Source organism: Otolemur garnettii, unplaced genomic scaffold (assembly GCF_000181295.1).
Source record: "Otolemur garnettii isolate 467f Iridium unplaced genomic scaffold, OtoGar3 scaffold00018, whole genome shotgun sequence".
Classification (NCBI taxonomy): domain Eukaryota; kingdom Metazoa; phylum Chordata; class Mammalia; order Primates; family Galagidae; genus Otolemur; species Otolemur garnettii.
In genome coordinates, this window is record NW_003852413.1 from 20575985 (window position 1) to 20593596 (window position 17612).

Genomic DNA, 17612 nt, shown 5'->3' on the forward strand with positions numbered 1-17612 from the left:
GGGAGATCAGAGGGTGCAGGGCCCCAATGCCTGGTCAACCCTGATTGACCAGGAAGGTGTGGAAGGGCCCCTCCCCCGCATTGCTGACCGTCCAGCATTGGCTTCGCTTTCTGCTGGGTCTGCACAGGCTGGCAATTACCTGGATGTCAGTAACGGAGTGCAGTTTTAATCCCCAAGAGCCAATCCTTCAGGCTGGGACTCCAGTTGGGTAAGCAAAAAATATTCTTTCCTTTGGATTCCATATTTTCATGCTGGACACAGGGCTCAGGGCAAAGTGTACAGGCAAAAGCTACTGAACTCAGTGGCTATCCCTGAGGGTGGGGCAGGGAGTGAAGTGGGGACTGTGGTCTTGGTGGACCTTGTCCTTGAGCAGGCTCATGCTCAGGGCAGCTGGGCTGCTGGTTCCTGTGGTGCATGTCATCCACTGCTCAAGGGCCCTATGTGTGGTGAATGGGGGCTGAAATCTGCTCTCTGTGCTGCAGGCTGTGGCCAGGACGAGAGGATGTGTTTGCTCGGAAGGAGGGGTGTTGCGTTCTTATTTGCTCAAAGACACCTATGGTTTAGTGATGGACTGAAAGGTGACCTTGTTTGCCTGGAGCTCACCTGGGCTTGGAGCGACTGCTGCTGGGAACAGGATGGGTGCCCTTTGCCGAGATGGAGTCCAGCTGCGTGGTTGGGTAGGAGCTCTCTGCATGAGAAGTCCCTGCATGAGGAGAGGTCGCTGCGTGAGGAGAGGTCCCTGCGTGAGGAGAGGTCCCTGCATACGGAGAGGTCCCTGTGTGCCCGTACAGGGAAGTCCCTGTCTTCCTCTGCTTGGCTGTGGTGATTGTCGGGTAGAGACCAGGAGAAGCTACAATTCCAAAAGCAATGGCTCAGCACCTCTCCGACCCTTGAGTCCCAGCATCCCCAGACCTCAGACCTCTGACTTCTGACCCCTGGCCCTAGCTTCCTCAGGACCAATTTCTCAGGACATCCCCAGCTAAAGGACAACTCAGTAAGCAAACAGGTCCAGCTGAAGCCATTTGGAGAAACAGATCATATATCAGGCACAAGCCACACTTGTGCATAGTGTTCAGTCTTTTTGTGCCCATGGCCTGTCTCCTCTGTGGAGAGGTACAATCACACCCCACCCCCACATCCACGACCCAGTAGATACCTTCTTGCCCTCCTCCTACAGTCCTGACCAACTGTCATGTCCTCCCTCACCAGAAGGACAGGTCCCCCTGTTCCCTCCTATTACCACGGATGCCTATCCCCACCCCCCCCATCCCACACTCCTTCAACAGCCATGGGATAGGCAGGGTAGGGTGACAGGGATGAGTTTAGTGACCAGTGCCTAAGGCCTGGCTTTCTAGCTTGGCCCTTAGACTGTGGATGGAGCAGACAGAACATGAGCTTTGGAGTCAGGGCTCTGCTGCTGCCCAGGTGACTTTGAGCAAATGACAACTGAGCCTCCAATCCCATAGCTGGACAATCCAGCTGCCAGGCATCATAAAACACAGTGGCTGGACCAGGTAGGCCCTCATCAGATGTTTCCATAAATAGGGTGGAGGAGGAACAGAAGACCCATTCACTCACTCAATCCTGGGGCCTGGGTTTGCCAAACTTTTGCCTTGGGCTGCAGGCTCCTTGTAGTCAGAGGCTGGAAGGGAGGAGAGGGGGAGGGAGGACAGCAGGGCCCTAGAGGAAAGGAGAAGGTGTTCTCAGGGGCTGTGTGAGTCCCTGCTCTGAACCTTGCTTTTCCTTCCTGGGGGGTGGGGAGCCAGCAGCATTCCCACCGCTGACTTCAGCACAGAGCACCGTCATCTTCTCACCCCATGTCTCACAACCAGGAGACATGGTGCAGATCCCAGCTGATCCGGGGTCTTCCCCTCCTGCGGTCCCCTTGGCCTCCCACTTAGCTCAGACCCTCAGCTCCTACCCCCACTCTCAGACTGTCTCTTCCATGTCTCCCATCACACTGGTGCCACTTTGTCTCTAAAGTCCATGTCCTATCCCATCACTCCCTGCTTCAGAATAGTTGGTGGCTCCCATTGCCTGTATGCCCAAGTTCAAACTTTTCAGCAGGACTTTCAAAGCCTTTAAAACTCAGACTTCAAAGCACCTTGTCAGCCTCACCTCTCTCCCCATCAATGCTCCAGCCATGCAGCATTGCCCTCTATTCTCTATTAAGCGAGCCTCCTGCCTCCATGCCTTCGACATGCTGTTCCTCTGTGTGTGACACCTTTCCTTTCCATCTCTGCCTAACATACTTCTGGCCTTTAGTACTAGCTCAAAAGTCAACTTCTCCATAATCTCTTCCCCAGAGGAGCAAATCCCTTTCTCCTTTGAGCACACCTCCACCCATGCTAATGTGCAATTACACTGCCATTACTCGTTTACTTGGTCTTTCTGACTATGTGCCATCCTTGACTCTCCACCTCTCTCCACCATTCTCTATTTACCAGGCTAAATATTCCTTATCCAAATTACTTGGGTTCACACATGGATGTGGATTTTAAATTTTGTTTTGGTTTTAAAATATTTGCATTGTATTTGCTGGTTTAACAACTCCAATCCAGAAATCTGGTGTCTGAAATGCTCCAACGGGCCTTTCCTTGAGCATCACGTTGGTGTTCAGCATTTTGGACTCGTGGATTAGGGAAATTCAATCTATAATACTATGTCAGTTTATCCTTGGATTTTTCTAAGTAGGTGATCGAATCTTTTGCAAATAAAGAGTATTTATCTTTTCTTTTCCCATGTTTATACTTCTTTATCTTGTATTTCACTGCCTATAGCCTCCAGGCGAAAATGAATAAGAGAAATCATAGTGGGCACATTTGTCTTGCTCTAACCTTCCCAGAAATTCTTCTAACGCTTCACTACACACAGCGGTGTGCTGGAGATGGCTCACACTGGTTCATGAGAGCAAATTGTTAACTTTTCAGGAGTCTTGTGAGACAGCTGTTAAACTGTCGCTGCCAGGAAGTTGGCCATGGCAGGAGCATTTACACCACAGAAATTGGCAAACACTATACATTAGAGCATCCTCACCTGTTGCTAAACATTTACCAACACACCTCTACCATGAGTCTTCTTTATTTTCAATATCCCGACTGTCATCAGAGTTCAATAGGAGCTGACAGAGGGGGATAATGCATATATCATATATGAATAAATCATTATAAATGAAGCTAAATATAAAACAAAGGAGAGCCTCAAATTTAGGTAAAATTGATCCTAACTGGGTGAAAATGACACATTTGATGCTACTGTTATCGGTTGGTGAATTTAACTTTGTTTCCCTGAATTAAAATGAAGACCAATGATGATGGGGATCTGGCAGTATGGATGGGCCTGGGTTGGGGTTAAGTTCATGAGCAGACACCAATGCCAGCAATGACCTGTATTTGAATACTGGCTCCACCAATTTCTGCCATGACACCTTGGGCAAATCATTTAAGTCTTTCAAAGCCCCAGTTCCCGTCTGTGAAATGGAGCTACAAAAACCTATCTTGCCCTCACTGACCAGCAGCTGGGCTCCAACTCTCCTGGGTTCTCCCTGGCTTCTTTCTCCTTAGCTCAGTAGGTCCAGGTGTGGTTCTGGGCACTCAGAGAGGTTCTTCATCCCCTGCCCACAGTGCTGCTGAGTTCAACAAACCTCTCCTTCAGGCATCCTACCCAGTAGCTGGTTCTCAGGCACCCCAGCACCTGTCCTGGGACTTCAAGATCTGTGGACAAGGTGGCCAAGAAGGGGAGCTGAGGCAACAAGCAGGGTGAAGCCAGTGTTGGCCAGGGCTTAGGTGATGCTGCAGGCTGGATAGGGATGTAGGTTGGTCCAGCCTCAGAGGGCCTTAGGAATATGTCTCACACCAAGCAGTGAGTCATCTTTATTCCCTGAGATGTCCATCTTGTCCCAACCCATGGTGCTCTCCCTCCAGCACATCTGGGCAGAGAGGAAAACCCTGAGCATAGTCCTGAATACATCTGTGCCAGACATTGCCCCACACTTGACGCCCACGATACTGTGTCATCAAGATGCCCTGAGAGGTAAATACCAAGATTAGGTCTGATGGCCCCGCCCTCTTCCCCCAGCACCCCCTGGTCCACAGCCAGGGGAAGGAGAGACATTTGTTACCTGGAGAGACTAACAGGGAGATCAGGACAGCCTCATCTCGGCCCACTTTTTGTACCCCACACCAGTACTTCCCAGTGTCTTGCAGGGTGAGGTCCCGCAGGGTCACGGTGAACACTAGCTCTTGGGGGCTGTCATGGATGGACACTCTGCCCTGCGTTGTCTCCTGGCCTTTTCTTGCGTAGATGGTGCTGGAGCAGCGGTAGACCACGAACCCAACCTCGCGGCACCAATACTTCCTGTGGGCCTTCAGCTCTTCGCTGTAGGAGCACTGCAGGGTTACTGTGCCACCTTCAAACCCTCTGATCTCCTTCGGACCCTGCAGGGCTTTGTGACCTGAAACTACAGCGGGAGTGGAGGTTGGAATTCCCAGGATCCAAGTACCAGGGTATGGACCAGAAACTTCCATTTTACTGGGAGGAAGGAAGGCTTTCCTTGGTCATCTTTTCTGGGGACAGCCCTGTAAGAGCCAGTATTCTTCTCCCACTCCGGGGGACTTTGGGGCAGGGCTGTTGCTGTTTCCCTAACCCTGGCACATTGGAAAATTGAGGTGGGTGGCCCAAGGTAAGGGAGGGGTGGCCGGAGCTCTAGACTTAGGCAGCCTGGAGCTTGAATCTTAGCACTGCACAGCTGTGTGATCCTGGGGGAAAATGTTTGCCCTTTCTGGGCCTCTAAGTTCTCTCATCTATAGATGATAATGATGCCCTATTTCATTGAATTTAAGATGCTGTCACAAGTAAAAATAGAATTTTATGTGCCTCTGGGAAACACCAGGGCCAAATGAACAACTGACATCAATTAAAACATGCATCCTGGGGCGGTGCCTGTGGCTCAAAGGAGTAGGACACTGACCTCACATGCCAGAGGTAGCCAGTTCAAACCCAGCCCCAGCCAAAAACTGCAAAAAAACCCCAAACATGCCTCCTGATTTCAAGTGTTAAAAGGTAAAGAAAGAGGTTCAGTAAATGTTTGCGGAGTTTAGCAGGGCAACCAGATGGGGGTGTCTTGTCTGACTGCAGGGTTGGTGCAAGGTAAGGAAATGAAGATCAGAGAGGTTAAGCCACTCTTCACAGCCACACAGCCATAAAGGGCTGGAACCTACAGGTCAGGGAGAAAATCTGGCTCTGCATTCCAGAAACAGCAAGTGTGATCCCCTCTGAAACCTAAGCAGGCTGGAGGATAGGCGGGGTGGGACGAAGCCTGGGAAGACCAGGCGGCTGGACATGGTCACAGCTACGTGCACATCTTGGGGGTGGGGAGGAAATGTTGGTTCAGGAGGCCCTTCCTCTGCAGACCCATAGATGAGGCTGGGTATGAGCCCCGCATCCTTCCCCCCCATGACAGCATTTCCCATCTCACCTGGGAGCACCAGGCAGCCCCACAGCAGGAGAAGAGGCCACATCTTGGGCACTAGATGCAGTGGTAACTGAGCTGGGAAGTGTGAGCTCCTCTCCCAGCCACTCAGGGTTTTAATTTCCTCCAGGAGCAGGAGATCAGGAAGAGGAAAGGAAGGGGGTGGGCCGCGGGTAACTCTCATGCATGCTCTGGATGGGCCTCTGCCTTTAGTTAGGGCTCAGGGGTGCCAGCACAGCAAAATGCCTTCCCCTCCTTCTCCCAAACTCTGCCGCTTCCAGGGAGACTTAACCTGTGGTCCCAGCACCGCAAGAGCTTAGTAAGTAGAATTCAGGAAATTTGTGTATTTGGCTGGGAAAAAATTACAAATGGATTTTCACAAGCCTCTGGTATTTTGGTTTTCTAGGAGTGAAGTGCTAGATGTACCACACCACAGATTTGAATCCTCATTAAAAGGACCGAAACAAACAAGCACAGTAGAGGGAGCCCTGACACATTGTTTTCCAAAATAGCTTTTTCTTTCTTTTTCTTTCTTTCTCTCTCTCTCTCCCCTTCCTTCCCTGTCTCTCTCTTTCCTCTCTCCTTCCCTTCTTTCATTTTCTTTCTTATTACAAAGTAATACAAGTCGTAAGCAAAATTTTACACAGTACAGAAATGTAAAAGGCCCGATGTGATGGCTTACACCGTGGTCACAGCTAGTTAAAAGGCTGAGGTGCGAGGATCGCTTGAGGCCAGGAGTTTGGGACCAACTGGGTTTAGAGACCACCCTTCTCTAAATAAGTACAGTAAGAATTGAGACTGTTTCCTGTAATTCCCTTTCAGCCTTAGAAAATCATTGTTAATCTTTTGGCATATATTCTTCCAAATGGAAAGTTGGAATTTTACCCCCTCGGCAGGTTAATATTTAAAACATTAATTAACTCAGTGGTTCTGGAAGGAGAGATTGTATGTGTGTGTGAGAGAGAGATTCTGGTAATGTGGGGGGGATGCGTTTTGGTTTCACAATGATTGGGGGGCACTGCTGATGTTTAATGGGCAGGAAGAGCCATTCACCTTGGTACAAACCCTTGTTACCATGATCTCAGTCCATTCCTTTTATATGTACAGACTACAAAAGTAATCGTTTTTGCAGTTTAAAAAACCTCACAGATTAAAATATTTATTGTAGCATTTGATAGTATATATCTGCTCTTTTATTTATTTTTATTCTTATACAGAATAATTTACTATCTTCCACTTTTATTAAATCCTAACTTATTTATCACAATATGAGCGGGGACAGGCTTTTGGCACTTCATTATGTTTTCTAGTGTCATGGGGCCTGAGCATTGACATATTGAAATATGTGTTATTTGGTTATAAATTGGTTTCCTTTTGTTTTTCTCCGCAGTATAGCTTATGCATTATATTGTGATTTAAAAAAATTAAATGCATGAGAAGCCATGTTATTTATGATTGCCACTTCAGGAGAGTAAGAGAGGTATAATTAAATATTTATGTAAAGAGAGTATTGCGTCTAATGGGAAAGTCCTCCCCCTGCACTCGACCAGCCCCGTACCCAGCTCAGGGGCCAGGCTTGAGGACACCATTGGAAACAGATCTGTAGAGCCCAGAGGTGGAGAGTTGAGGAGGAGGAATAATTGAGGTGCTGGTGTGGGCCGTGCACCTGGTCCTACCCTCTGGCCATACCCTGGGGTGGATGGGCGGACAATGGAGGGACCACCCTGCTGGGTTTAGGGTTCTGGAGGAGAGGACCCTAGCAGCTTGCTTCTCATCCAGATCACTGTGCCTGGGACGGTCAACCGGGTAGAAGGGCTCGTGGGCTGGAGGGCTAGTGGCAGTCTCATCACATCCTGGTGAAGGACTCTTCGTGTCCCAGAGCGGGTCAGCAGTGCCTGGAGGCATAACGGCAGCGATGAGGTGATCCGGTTCCTTTGTTTTCAGTGCTCATCCTGGTCCAATTCATCTCTCATTTGGACTTCTTGGACTAAGTCATTTTTCTGAGATGGGAATTTGTTCCCCTTAGAGCAGGGTTTCTCACCCTCAGCACTATTGACATTTGGGGTCAGATAATTCTCTGTTGCTGGGGGCTGTCTTCAGCTTTGTATGATGTTTAGCAGCATCTCCAGCCGCTACCTGCAGAACAGTCATCTCTCTCCCCAGTTGTGACAATCTAAAATGTCTCTAGACTGTTGTCAAATGTTGCGCTGGGAGGCAAAAATACTCTGGATTGAGAACCACTGCCTTAGATGATGAATAAACCTACAGAACAAAAAAAGTGTACTTTTGTGTAAGTTGTGTTGTTGCAGGGGTAGTAACAAGGGTTTGGATACAGGAGAGCGGGCTTCCTACTACTGAACCCCAGAATTAGGTAGGCTTAATGCAGCCTTAGGCAGTGCTAAAAAGCTGTATCCTCCCCCAACCCTGGGGTTAGGGCCCTTCTTGTAACAATCAAGGATCGAGGTATCGGCACACATACTCTCTGAAGGAGGGCCAGCTCCCCAGGGAAAGGGAGGGACAGTGCTGAGTGACACACGTCTCATTGCTCCTTCCACATTCATCAATCAGATCTGCAAATGTGTAGAGAGAGATCAAGACTGTTTTTCTTTTTTTTTTTTTTGAGACAGAGCCTCAAGCTGTCCCCCTGGGTAGAGTGCCGTGGCATTACACCTCACAGCAACCTCCAACTCCTGGGCTCAAGCAAGTCTCCTGCCTCCGCCTCCCAGGTAGCTGGGACCACAGGCGCCCGCCACAACGCCCGGCTATTTGGTTGCAGCCGTCATTGTTGTTTTGGCGGGTCCGGGCTGGGGATTCGAACCCGCCACCTTAGGTATACGTGGCTGGAGCCTTAGCCGGTTGAGCTATAGGCGCTGAGCCGAGATCAAGACTGTTATACCAGTAGGGCTCTCTCCTCATGGAAGGAAACAGCAGAACAGGGAAGATGTGTCCTCAGCAAAGACGGGTGGGCCATAATATGAGGAGATTTAGATCCCTGAGCCCCCAGTTGGGAGAAAGCTGCCCTGGACAGCTACCACACCTGCAGTAGACTTGGTGTGAGTAAGAAAGAGACTTTTCTGTGTTCAGCCATGGAGATCTTGGAGTATCTGTTGTGTGGCATAGCCTGGACCACCACGAAGATTTTTCCCCCATATACTCCATCCTTCATTCTATAGCTCTCCCATCCCCAGCCAGTTGCAAACTCAATTTTTCAACTTCCTCCCCTAAAACAAATCTAAAAACTCCCTTTCGAGTTTTTTATGAGGACTGTTTTACGAACTTTGTATTAGTACCTTTAAGAAGAACAGTGAAAATGGTGGGGAAGGACTCTACTAGGCAATTAGGCCTGACCCTCAGAAGCTGGTGAAACAAATATAAACTATTAAAAAAATCTCAAAACCAGGGTAGCGCCTGTGGCTCAGTGAGTAGGGCGCTGGCCCCATACACTGAGGGTGGCAGGTTCTCACCCAGCCCCAGCCAAACTGCAACAAAAAAGTAGCTGGGCATTGTGGCAGGCACCTGTAGTCCCAGCTACTTGGGAGGCCACAGCAAAAGAATCGCCTAAGACCAAGAGCTGGAGGTTGCTGTGAGCTGTGACACCACGGCATTCTACCAAGGGCCACAGAGTGAGACTGTCTCTAAAAACAAAAAGACAAAAAAACTCAAAACCATTGAAGGCTAACTGCAGTGTAGTATCTTGTATTGAATCACAGAACAGAGAAAGTATATTAGTGGAAAAGGTAGTGAAATATTAATAAAGTTCGGTGTTTAATGAATAGCAATGTACCGATGTTAATTTCTTAGTTTTGACTGATGTAGCATGGTTATGTAGGATGTGAACATTACAGGAAACAGAGCGAAGAGTATTCAGGGATCCTCTGTACCATCTCTGCAACTCTTTTGTAATTCTAAAATTATTCCAAAATGCAAAGTTTATTAAGAAAAAACAAAAAGCAGTGAAGAGCTAACAAGAGCATGAGGGGTTCCCACGCCGAGGTCTGCAAGTAGTTAGGAGCCCAGAAAGAGGAGCTCAGTGTGAGAGGTGCTTTTGTCCCAGGGAACTTTTGTCCTCTGGGAGCATTTACTAAGATTCAGCAGTAGCTAAAGAGGAAGCACCAGGTGTCTAGCGCCCTCTAAGTGTGGGGAATGGGATTTGGTATACTGTTAATCACATTAGACTGGGACTATCCCAAAGGGCTGTACATTGGGAAATAAACCAGGCCACACTGGGTGGCGCCTGGGGCTCAGTGGGTAGGGCGCTGGCCCCATATACCGAGGGTGGCAGATTCAAACCCGGCCCCAGTCAAACTACAATAAAAAAAAGTAGCTGAGGGTGGTGGCGGGCACCTGTAGTCCCAGCTACTCAGGAGGTTGAGGCAAGAGAATAGCCTAAGCCCAAGAGCTGGAGGTTGCTGTGAGCTGTGACACCATAGTACTCTACCGAGGGCAACAAACTGAGACTCTGCCTCTAAAAAAATACAATACAATAAAATAAACCAGGCCACAATAGACTTTTTCACTCCACTTCATGTTAGGTGTCCTGGGAAACTTAAAGTTTCAAACTTGAATTAAAAGAGTTCTTGTCTGATAGTGCCCTCTCCACTCTCTGGTACCTTAAAGATACCATGAAAAGTCTTTTTCTGGAGGAAAGTTGCATCAGCCTAAACCTCAATTTATTTTTACAAATAGTTTTTCAAATACCATCCAAAATGTAAGCAAAGTTAACCAAATATAAGAAGGGACAAGACTCCATAAGCAAGAATCTGCAGAGACAGTGGACAACAGAAACAGGCCCATTGAGACTGCAGATATTGCAAATAGCAGGAACACCTTAACACAACTACTTTTACTATGTTTAAAGAAGTAAAAGTCAAGCTTGCCATTTTGGCTGGGAATTGGAAAGTATAAAAAGTGATAGCAGATTTGCGAAAAGAATAACACCAACATTTTAGAACGGAAAAAGTACAATATTAAGGTTAGGAATCCAATGGATGAGTTTTAAACAGATTAGACCCAACTGAGGAGATAATAGTAAACGGGGGGACATAGCAGAAGAAACCGTCCAGAAGGAAGCATGGAGAAACAAAAGGATAAGAAATAGAGAGGAGAGGGTAAGAAAAATGGGGAATAAAGTAAGAATAACCAACATACATTTTATTGGAGACCAAGAATGAAAGAAGACAGAAGACGTGACACAAGCCATAATGACATAAGTAATGGCTGAGATCGTTCCAAATCTGAAGAAACACACACTGTATTATTTGTGTGTCTATGTGTTTATATATACATGGTTATATATGCCTGGTGCTAAAGCCTGTGGCCCAGGCAGGTCCCCTCTTGCTGGAGACTAGGAGGGGGTACAGTATGGACACTTGATCTATGACATAGTAGAGTGGTGGGGGAAGGATAGACCATAGGTGATGTTGAGATACTTAGATATTGATACGGAAAAAATATGACACTTGATGCCTGCTTCCCATTACACGTAACAATCAATTCTAGGGGACTATCGAACTAAATGTAAAAGGCTTTATGATATGGTAAATATCATAAAGTCTTTAGAAGTTATAGTATGTCTTGCTGGCCTCAGGACAGGGATAGAGGTTTTTGTTTTTGTTTGTTTTGTGAGACAGTCTCACTTTGTTGCCCTGGATAGACATCATGTCTGTACTAAAAATATTAGCCGGGTTTTGTGGCAGGTTAGCTGTAGTCCCAGCTACTTGGGAGGCTGAGGCTGATTGCTTGAATCCAGGAGTTTGAGGTTGCTGTGAACTAGGCTGATGCCTTGCCACTCCAACCTGAGCAACAGAGTGAGACTCTGTCAGAGAGAAAGAGAGAAAGAAAGAAATAGGATAATAAACCCCACAAACAATAGGAAAAGTTATCAGGAACCTAAAAAAAGGTACAGTAATTTCCCTTCTTACTGAGATGTGAACAGAGCTGAGCCTGCCCTTTCTTCTTTACCCTCCTTATGCAAGTCTGGAAGTGAGCCCATTTCTGCTCTTGGATTTATTCCTTGTTCCCCTTGGTGGCTGGGGTGAAAGCCAAACCAAACTAGAATACGCACCTGTAGCCTGAGGTAGATTCTTTCTGTCACCTTTTCAAGGATTCTTGGCATTCCATTTTTCCCCCCAGCATGCTTCCTAAACTCTCTTCTCCCCATGACCCTGGCGATATTCCTTCCTCCAGGATTGAGTTTATCTTCCAGCTCCCTCTGCAGCTGCTCTGGGCAGAGCACCTTGACTAATTTCTGGCTGGGTGAGGCAACTCCTGCGCTGGGCTTCCAGCTATGTTGCTGACTCTGCCTTCGCATCACCTTCTCTGCCCTGGGATGCACTCCTGCTCTGAACTCTCATTCACCCAAACCACCTCTCTTCCTCTCTCTGCTTTTCTTTCCTTCCAACCTGTTTGCCCAACTAGCCCCTGGGCTAAAGGACATGTACATATAAAATTTAAGCAAATATAGCTAAATCATCTTCCAGAAAGTTTACATCAACTAATATTCCTTCCAATTGTGTAAACATATTATTTCCCCCACATCCTTAACGGCACTGGATATAAATAAACTTAAACATTTTGTCTTACTAGGTGATAAGAGACATTTCTTTATATTTTGTTTAGAATTCTTTGATTTTGAGTGAGGTTGTAGAACTTTTTGTACATTTATTTCTTTTGTAGCAGACTGTATTTTCTTTGACCATTGTTTTTTTTGAGACAGAGTCTTACTCTGTTGCCCTCGGTAGAGTACTGTGGCATCACAGCTCACAGCAACCTCAAACTCTTGGGATTAAGCGATTCTCTTGCCCCAGCCTCCCAATTAGCTGCCTGCCCACAACGTCCAGCTATTTTTTGTTGCCGTTGTCATTGTTCTTTAGCTGGCCCAGGCTGGGTTCGAACCTGCCAGACTTGGTGCATGTGTCTGGCGCCGTAACCACTGTCCTATGGGCGCCAAGCATCTTTGATCATTTAAAAAATTTTTCCTCTTTTCTTGTTTTTTTGTTAAAGCAGGGCTGGGTTGGGTTTGAACCCACCACTCCTGGTGCACAGTGCCAGCACTCTAACCACTGAGCTATAGGCATCCAGCCTATCTTTTCTTATCTGTAAACTCTTTAAAACTAAGGAATTTTAGCTGGGTGTTATGGCAGGCACCTATAATCCCAGCTACTCAGGAGGCTGAGGCAAGATAATCGCGTGAGCCCAAGAGTTTGAGGTTATTGTGAGCTGTGGTGCCACGGCACTCTACCAAGGGCAACATAGTGAGATTCTGTCTCAAACAAAAAGAAAAAAGGAATTTAAGTCTATTGTATTGCATATGATAGCATGTCATATCGCAAATAATACTTTTGTCTGTAACAGTGGTTACATTTTACTTAGTTATACATACCTACCTTTTTTAAAAAATAGATTTGGGTTAGGATTTTGCTTAGAAATGTTTCCTTCACTGAAAGATTATTAAAATAAATATGTTGGGAAAGTATGTGGATGTGAGGAGTGAGGGAGGGATCCAGCTTGCCTCCTTTTCTTTCTCTAAAAATAGTCATTCTTTTCCTCCCACTTAATTATCACGTCATCTTTCTCAAAAATTAAAAGATCATATGCATAAGGACTATTTCTGTACTTTCAATCCTTTTCTATTTGTCTAGCTACTGATTGCCTCTCTGGCACTAAACTTTAAAACATTGTTTTCATATCTGAAAGGTTTCTTCTCTGAAAGAGATGGTGCCACCTTACAGCCTATTTCTCTAGTCCTATAACTCTCTTTTTTCAGAATTTTCCTGCCACTCATCAATGTTTATTTTTTCCTGATGAATTTTAGCATCACTTAATAAATTCCCTTTGAAAATCCTTTTTATAGTTTAATTGGAATTGCCTTGGGTTTGGAGATCGTTTTTGGAATGAATTCACATATTTACGGTATTAAACTGTCCTTTCCCCTATTCATTTGAAGTGCATTTTGTCTTCCCATAGCATTTTAAAGGGTTTTTTCCCCCCTAAATATCAATAAGCCCTTTAGGTTTCTTATTAAGTTTATGAATTGATAATTGATATTTTGCTTGCTATTCTAGTTTGATTTGTTTTTCTTTCATTATACTTTATTTTTGTTCATAGGAAAGTCATGAATTTTTAATATCTATTATATATCCTGCCATCTTATTTAATTTCCTCCTCATTTCTGTTGGCTTTGCAGTCAATTATCTTGGGTTTCTAGGTATGCCCATGTATTGTCTGTGCTGGCTCTTTCTTTATAATATCTACGTCTGTTATTTCTCTTTCTCATCTACTCCTATTGGCCATCACATCCAGAGTGATATTATATGACTCTGGTGTTGGTAGGAACCTTGAGGTTTGATTATTAGATTCATACATATCTAGGGATACCTATTAGCTTCATATACATAAAATATTTCTTTTTGATTAACTGATCCTTCATTGTCATCAAATGTTCCCCTTTATCCCTGGTAATATTCCTGGGATATTCTGGAGTGAGGTGGGGATCCAGCTTGCCTCCTTTTGTGAGGTCTACTTTGCCTCATAATATGCAGTCACTCCAGCTTTAATAATTAGTTTTTCTACTGTAAGACATTTTTGTTGTTGTTGGGGATTCATCGAGGGTACAAAGAACCATGATTCCATTTGCTAGGTAAAGTCCCTCTTATAATTGTGTCCTGTCCCCAAAAGGTGTGTCACACACTGTGTCCTCCTACCCCACTCTCTCCTTTCCTGTCTCTGTTCTCTCCTTCTGCCACCCCCCACCATGTACTAGATCATTAATTGTCCTCATCAGAATTGAGTACATTGGATTCTTGCTTCTCCATTCTTGTGATGTTTTACTAAGAATAATGTGTTCCACTTCCATCCAGGTAAAAACAAAAGATGTAGTCTACATATTTTTTAATGGCTGAATAGTATTCCATGGAATGCATATATCACAGCTTGTTAATCCATTCCCAGTGGCTGGTGACTGTGGCTCAGTGCGCAGGGCGCCGACCCTGGCCAAACTGCAACAACAAAAATAGCCAGGTGTTATGGCGGGCGCCTGTAGTCCCAGCTACTTGGGAGGCTGAGGCAAGGGAATCGCCTAAGCCCAGGAGTTGGAGGTTGCTATGAGCTGTGTGATGCCATGGCACTCTACCATGGGCGATAACATGAAACTCTGTCTCTACCAAAAAAAAAAATCCATTCCTGGGTTGGTGGGCATTTAGGCTGTTTCAATATTTGGGTGATTATAAATTGAGCTGTGATAAACAATCTAGTGCAAGCATCCTCATGGTAAAGGGATTTTTTTCCTTCTGGGCCTAGTAATGGGATTGCAGGATCAAATGGGAGGTCTAGTTTGAGATCTTTGAGGATCCTCTATACTTCCTTTCAAAAGTTGTATTAGTTTGCATTCCTACCAGCAGTGTAAAAGTGTTCCCTTCTCTCCACATCCATGCCAGCATCTGCAGTTTTGAGATTTTGTGATGCGGGCCATTCTTACTGGGGTTAGATGATATCTCAGAGTGGTTTTGATTTGCATTTCTCTAATAATTAGGGATGTCATTTTTTCATATGTTTGTTAGGCATTTGTCTGTCTTCTTTAGAGAAGATTCTATTCACCTCTCTTGCCCAGTGATCTAAGGAATTATTGGCTTTTTTTTTTTTTTTTTTTGCAGTTTTTGGCTGGGGCTGGGTTTGAACTCGCCACCTCTGGCATATGGGGCTGGCGCCCTACCCCTTTGAGCCACAGGTGCCGCCCTGATTATTGGCTCTTTTTATGTTGATTGATTTGAGTTCTCTGTAGATCCTAGTTATCAAGCTTTTGTCTGATTCAAAATATGCAAATATCCTTTCCCATTGTGTAGGTTATCTATTTGCTTTGGTGGTTGTCTCCTTAGCTGTACTGAAGCTTTTCAGTTTAGTTAAGTCCCATTTATTCATTTTTTTATTTTTGCAGTTTTTGGCTGGGACTGGGTTTGAACCCGCCACATCTGGCATATGGGGCCTGCGCCATACCCTTTTGAGCCACAGGCACCGTCCCCCATTTGTTTATTTTTGTTGTTGTTGCAATAGCCACAGAAGTCTGGTAAGACAATTTTATTCTTTTTGTTTGTTTTTTGAGACAGGGTCTCACTGTTGCCTAGACGAAAGTGCACTGGTGTCATTATAGCTCACTGCAACCTCAAACTCCTGGGTTTAAGCCTCCTGAGTAGCTGGGACTACTAGTGTGCACCACTATAACTAATTTTAACATTTTTTTATAGAGATGAAGTCTTGCTATGTTGCTCAAACTGGTCTCAAACTCCTGGCCTCAAGTGATCCTCCTAGCTTGGCCTCCCAAAGTGCTAGGATTATAGACATGAGCCACCTCATGAGGTTTCGTTCATTTTCTTTTAGCATATCTGTGTCTTTGTTTTTTAAAATTTCTTTTCCTATTATTCAGATATAAATGTTATGAATATTTCTTCCTAGTCTGTGGTTCGCTATTTTCTTAATAGAATTTTTTTCTGAGCAGACGTTGTCAATTTTTATAAACTTCATTTCTTAATTGTTTTTAGGATCCATGCTTTTAAATAACCTTTCAAAGAAATCTTCTTCTGACCCAAGACTGAAAAGATTTTTCTCCTGTTTTCTTCTAAAATTTTTCTCCTGTTTTCTTCTAAAATTAGCTTTAATAATTTATGTTTAGGCCTAATAATTTATGTTATGATAGGCCTAGGCCTGTCATTCTTCTTAAATTGATTTCTGAAAATGGTGTGAGGTAGGGATTGAGACCCTTTACACACTAGCATCTAGTTCCATCCCCACTTGGTGCACTTCTTTTGACCTTCCAGCTAGTAGATGACTCCTGATAGCTTTCCAACAGTAAGCACCCCAGCTAAAAATGTGTGTTATGTGGTCTCTCACTACTCCAACTGTGGTCTGCAGAAAGGAACATCACGGCACCCCGGGAACTTGTTAGAAATTCAGAATCTGGCACCACACCAGATTCTTAACACAACCCTCAGGAGACTTATAGGCACGTTACATTTTGAGGAGTACTGGTGTGGATAGTTTTTGAGGGAGAAGGAGGAATGTCATTATGACATTTGCTGTCTCTCACAGACGGTTCAGGCCCGGCAGGCTGGGGAAGAAGGAGGGGCTGCCTACCGATTTCTTCTGAATGATGTACAGTGCTGGGCCTACTCCCAGACTGAACCTCTGGCTGGCCTCTTGCAGTTTCTGCTGCGCGGCTCTTTGCTGCTGGGGTTGATCAGGGAGGGGACTCATCCACTTCCCCACTCCTCGCCCTCTGATGCCCACAGCCACCTGCTCACTCACGCAGCAGCTCCTGCGCTCTCCTCCATACACATTCTTCCACTCCTGAGCCTCAGTTTTCTCAACTTCGGAGCCAAAATAATAATGGTCTCTGTCTCAGGGGCTAATGTGATGCGAAGTGATCTGAGGAGTACCTGGGCATAGATATAGCACAATAGAACTCAGCGATTGTCATGCCATTTCGGAGCTCTTTCCCCGGGAGAAGTCCCTGGACTCCAGTCGCCTTTCCCCCCGCAGCCCCACCCTCTCCTCCAGCCTGGCAGATCCGAGCCCGCCTTCTCCCCTGTTCCACTTCTTCCTCCCAGCTCCGCGCCCCAGCGCAGCACGCACCGATAAATCTTTCCCAGCATGTTGCATTGTTACAGCGAGTTGCCCTCGCGTCCGTCCGGCCCCTCGCCCCGGCTTGGGTGTTCCTCAAATCCAGGATCCCTGCCTTGGTCGTCTTTGAAGCCTCAGTCCCCTGGCACAGTTCCTGGCACTTGGAAGGCGCTCAATAAATGTTTGCGAAATCGAATTCTGCGTTGAGCAGGTGTCCACCCCTTTATTCGCCGGGGGTTGGGTATGTGCGGGCGGTGGGGTCGCAGGGAAGGCTGGCTGTGTGCCCGGGCAAGGGGACACGCGTGCGCGCGCGCGCACACACACACACACACGCAGGGACTCCAGGAGCAGGAGAACGGGAGGGGTAGGACGCTGGTGAGCGGAGCTAGGGCTCGCGGGGGACAGCGGTGCCCGCCGGCGAGTCTGCCCGCGCTCCTCCCCCTCCTCCCGCGCCTCCTCCGGCTCCACCACCCCCGCCCCGTGCGGCCGCGGTAGGGAGGGGCCGGGAGGGCGGAGCCAGCGGCGGCCCAGG

The 17612-nt window shown here is 46.4% G+C and overlaps 1 protein-coding gene across 1 annotated transcript in view; it reads right to left on the bottom strand.

The window, feature by feature from the left end:
- The window catches only part of CD300LG (CD300 molecule like family member g), an 11165-nt gene extending 5646 nt beyond the window's left edge, over window positions 1-5519 (bottom strand). Inside the window, exons 1-3 of the mRNA XM_023511288.1 lie at window positions 5477-5519; window positions 4121-4453; window positions 604-850 (exon numbers count right to left, since the gene is read on the bottom strand). Of these exons, the coding sequence (XP_023367056.1) occupies window positions 604-850; window positions 4121-4453; window positions 5477-5519 (623 nt within the window). The remainder of the gene's footprint in view (window positions 1-603; window positions 851-4120; window positions 4454-5476) is intronic.
- Window positions 5520-17612: the final 12093 nt, after the last annotated feature.